The sequence below is a fragment of the Plasmodium fragile genome (genome assembly GCF_000956335.1).
Source record: "Plasmodium fragile strain nilgiri unplaced genomic scaffold supercont1.96, whole genome shotgun sequence".
Classification (NCBI taxonomy): domain Eukaryota; phylum Apicomplexa; class Aconoidasida; order Haemosporida; family Plasmodiidae; genus Plasmodium; species Plasmodium fragile.
In genome coordinates this window covers 39,954-44,326 of record NW_012192676.1, presented here as the reverse complement: position 1 = coordinate 44,326, position 4,373 = coordinate 39,954, and the positions used below count along the sequence as shown (strand labels likewise).

General features: G+C 37.6%; 1 protein-coding gene across 1 annotated transcript; it reads left to right on the top strand.

The window, feature by feature from the left end:
* Positions 1-2,363: 2,363 nt before the first annotated feature.
* On the top strand, positions 2,364-4,171 carry AK88_05133 (preprotein translocase, SecY subunit; the record flags this gene model as incomplete). The annotated part of the gene is made up of 2 exons (XM_012482735.1): positions 2,364-2,373; positions 2,757-4,171. 2 exons carry the CDS (start codon positions 2,364-2,366, stop codon positions 4,169-4,171), a joined length of 1,425 nt encoding a protein of 474 aa, XP_012338158.1.
* Positions 4,172-4,373: the final 202 nt, after the last annotated feature.

Genomic DNA, 4,373 nt, shown 5'->3' with positions numbered 1-4,373 from the left:
TTTTTTTTTTTTTTTTTTTAAACCTTTTTATATAAATGGTGTACTTGTACAAGTTGTATTTATAGCAACCTTGCACAGGACAATAGAAGATAGACAAATGAATGTGATTCATGTGTTAGCGCAGGGCGACACGTCCCCTGACAGAGCTTTTTTGCATGTTATTTTACCCAATTATGAAAATGTTACAACCATTTTAACCTGCTTGAAATGGTGTGTAATGAATGAAGGGATTTCTTTTTTTTGGGGGGAGGAGGACACAGGAGGGAACACTTAAATTATGCTGCACTTAACCGGTACACTGCTCCATTACCATGTTGACGCACTAGAAATTTGTCGAAGGGTTCCCTGTTGTACACATACAAATTGTGGCACATACACATGACATATAATTTTTTACATGCTTGAAAATGGCGTATGCAAAAAAAAAAAGGAGCCGTCCCCTGGTGGTGTAAAATTTTACGTGTGGGTACTTTCTCTACATATTTAACGTAGAAGAACACGTAATTAGATGGATGAAAAAGGTCAGCTGCTAAAAATTTGCCGCATGTTTCTTTTTTTCCTTTTCATCAGTCATTTAAATCATTTGCGTAAATAAGGCCGTGTAAAAGCGTGCGCGCACGGGGGAATGGCAGGGGAGACAAAACATACGTTATGAAACTCCTGACGAGTGGGACCACGTTTAACGTGTATTTGGTTTGCTTTTCCTTGTCCTGCTTCTGTTATGTCGTTTCGCTTCTCTCATTTGATTGCCTTTTCCTTTTCCCCTTTGTGGCGCAACGTAGTAATAACCTAAAACGTACGTGCCCCAACCGGGGGGAAATCATACGCCGTGATACACCTCGTGAGGGTTATATTTGAACAGAAAGGTAAAAAAAAAAAAAAGAGAACAGTCACTTTGCAAGTGGTATAAACACATCACAATGGTGTACCCAAATTGGAAATTCAGGGAGAGGGGAGAAAAACAGGGCCTTATAAATTTGATATTATTTTTCCACTTAATATGCATACTATGTTCAAGTTTCAAAGCAACAAAAAGGTTTCCACTACCGCTGGAGTTTAAAAAATACAGAAAAAAAATGGTGAATATATTGTCACCACGTGTTTAAAACCGCGTAACGTATTTTAAGGCCTTTCGTACGAGTGTATAACGCTAGTACTTATGTTCCCATGTTAATACTCTAAATGAGTTATTTTATGACGAATTAAAAACTGGAAAAAAAAAAAAAAAAAAAAAAAAAAACCTTTCCTATTTGTGCTTATGAAATAGCCCTTACGATAACCTAGTGAGTCACGGATAACGCACAGTTGCTGAAAGGATATATGAGTTTAAGAAAAATAAAATAGAAATAAAAACTTCAAAGCGTGTATTACATATGTATATAGTATAACTAGCATACGCAACACGTTATGGATTTCACTGTTCGTACAAAAAAAAAAAAAAAAAAAGATTAAAAAAAAATATATATCAGTTCGCAACTCACATTTATGTAAATTTCCAAATTGTATATTATTATGCATTTATGTAATTCATCACCCATTTTTGCTTCCTTTTTTTTTCTGTTTTTTTTTTTTTTTTCCATTCATTTTTTCCTCTTTTTTGCTTTTTTTTTTTTTTTTGTTTGATAATGATATTTTTATTTGTTTTTCAAACAGCTAATTGCGATTTGCTATTTAAGGGCATACAAGGGAGTATGTACTGATCCAAAGAAAAGATGCTCACAGAATTTTACATACATATTATGCATGCCAGTATATACATGATAATAATGAATGTGTCATAATCCCCAAGCTATGTTCTTTTTTTTTTCTTTTTTTTTTTTTGCTTATTAACTTGGTTTTTTGTTTTCTCCATTTCTTACGTGTATGTAACATTCACTCGATCGTATCCCCTTCTCCCGACATCTTACGGAACGCATTGACCCAAGCTTTACTGATTTGTGCATAGTTGCATTATTCAATTTAGAACGTTTCCCTACCTTTATGTTAACGCGTAGTAAGTGAGGAGGGGGAAGGAGTAGAAGGGCACGGATCGAAATAAAATAACTTTGTGCAGCGAATAAAAGTAAGTTGAAAGAAAAAAAAAAAAAAAGTGAAAGCCGTGAAGAGGTAACGCAGAAGGGGGAAATGAAAAAAGTCCTGCTTTCAGATTATTGTAAAATAAACGCATACATATAGCAGCATCAGCAGTGCCAAAGACCCAGTTGAAAGGGCCACGACCCCTTTTGATGGGTGCGTGGTATGTGGAACCCACCCGGAACATTCATGAGTAAATGTACATTGCGCAATAAATGATAATTTTTTTTTTTTGTTTACCCCCAATAGGAAGCAGGTTTGCGAATAAGAAAAAAACTATATAAGGAAAAATGGGTAAGAGTGAGAAAAATCGAAAAATGCTTGTCGCGTGAATATATATAAATATGTGAGTGTGGTGTGCGTATGTTGTGTTAGCCATGCGTAGGATGTAGGAAGTTTGGGTATATTGGTGAAGCCGTATGGACGGGCCTCTAACCAAAATGTGCTTACATGAGCAGACAACCGTTTGAGGCCCGTCCAGAGGGGAGCAAATCGCATAGTGGTCTATTTCTGTTGGGGTCACCGCATGTGCGCATTCGTATGCGTTGCCAATTATGCATTTATCGCAGCACTCACAAATGGGGTAGCTGTTACCCTAATTCTGGTTTTCATATCCCCCCCTGCACATTGCTTGGAGTAACGCTCTAATTGTAACCTCTGCTTCCCCCCCTCCCATCATTCAGTGAGGTTTCTCAATTTGATCAAGCCGGTTATGTTTCTGCTGCCGGAGGTGCAGTCGCCAGATAGGAAGTTGCCATTCAAGGAAAAGTTATTATGGACAGCCGTGTCTTTGTTTATCTTTCTGATATGTTGTCAAATCCCATTGTACGGTATTGTGACGAGTAAATTAAGTGACCCGTTTTATTGGATGCGTGTGATATTGGCTTCGAACAGAGGAACGTTAATGGAGTTGGGAATATCTCCCATAGTCACAAGTGGCATGGTAATGCAGCTATTGGCTGGTTCAAAAATAATAGACGTGGATCAAAGCTTAAAGGAAGATAGAACCCTTTTTCAAGGAGCACAAAAGTTACTGGGATTGTTAATAACCCTAGGAGAAGCCATTGCCTATGTTGTTAGTGGAATTTATGGGAACATATCAGAAATAGGAACAGGACATGCCATTATAATTATACTTCAATTATTTTTTGCTGGAGTTGTTGTGATTTTATTGGATGAACTGTTACAGAAGGGTTACGGACTAGGGTCAGGAATTTCACTTTTCATAGCAACAAACATTTGTGAAACTATTATGTGGAAATCGTTTAGTCCAACTACCATCAACACAGATAAAGGAATAGAATTTGAAGGAGCAATTATTTCCCTAGTATACTGTCTCTTTACTGAATCGAATAAAATATCTGCCTTGAAAAAATCTTTCTATAGAACCCATGCACCAAATGTTACCAACCTGTTAGCAACCATTTTAGTTTTTCTCATTGTCATTTACCTCCAAGGATTCAGAGTGGACTTATCTGTTAAGTATCAGAGTGTACGAGGACAACAAGGCACTTACCCGATAAAGCTATTTTACACAAGTAACATCCCCATCATTTTGCAGACAGCATTAGTATCCAACTTATATTTCTTTTCACAAATATTGTATAAACGATTCAAGAATAGCATTTTGGTAAATATATTGGGACAGTGGCAGGAAGTTGAATCTAGTGGAACCTCCATTCCTATTGGTGGAATTGCTTACTATATTTCTCCTCCAAACTCTTTTGCTGATATTACAAATGACCCTTTTCACACTCTGGTATATATTTCCTTTGTCCTTGTGGCATGTGCCTTTTTTTCGAAGACTTGGATTGAAGTGTCGGGTAGCTCAGCTAAAGATGTTGCGAAACAATTACGAGATCAGCAAATTGGTATGAGGGGCTATAGAGATACACCCACATCCCTAACCAGAGTTTTCAATCGATATATCCCCACCGCTGCAGCGTTTGGAGGCATGTGTATTGGTGCCTTGACAATTCTCGCTGATTTCCTTGGGGCCTTGGGAAGTGGTACGGGTATTCTACTCGCAGTAACTATAATATATCAATTTTACGAAATGCTCGTCAAGGAGCAGGAGAAGGCGACTTCGCTGTTTTAAAAAAAGCCCTTATACCTACTGACCCCCCTACACAAACACACGTGTAGACGGGGTGCACATCGGATCAGATAACTTTTTTCAGAACGAGTCATAATTTTCGCGCTTGGTTGTTGGGCGCAGCTTTTTTGTGGACTCGGCTTGCCTCAGTATTTTTGGAGCAGTTTTTTTTTTTTTTTGCCTTATTCATTTGGCATAAGTTTAG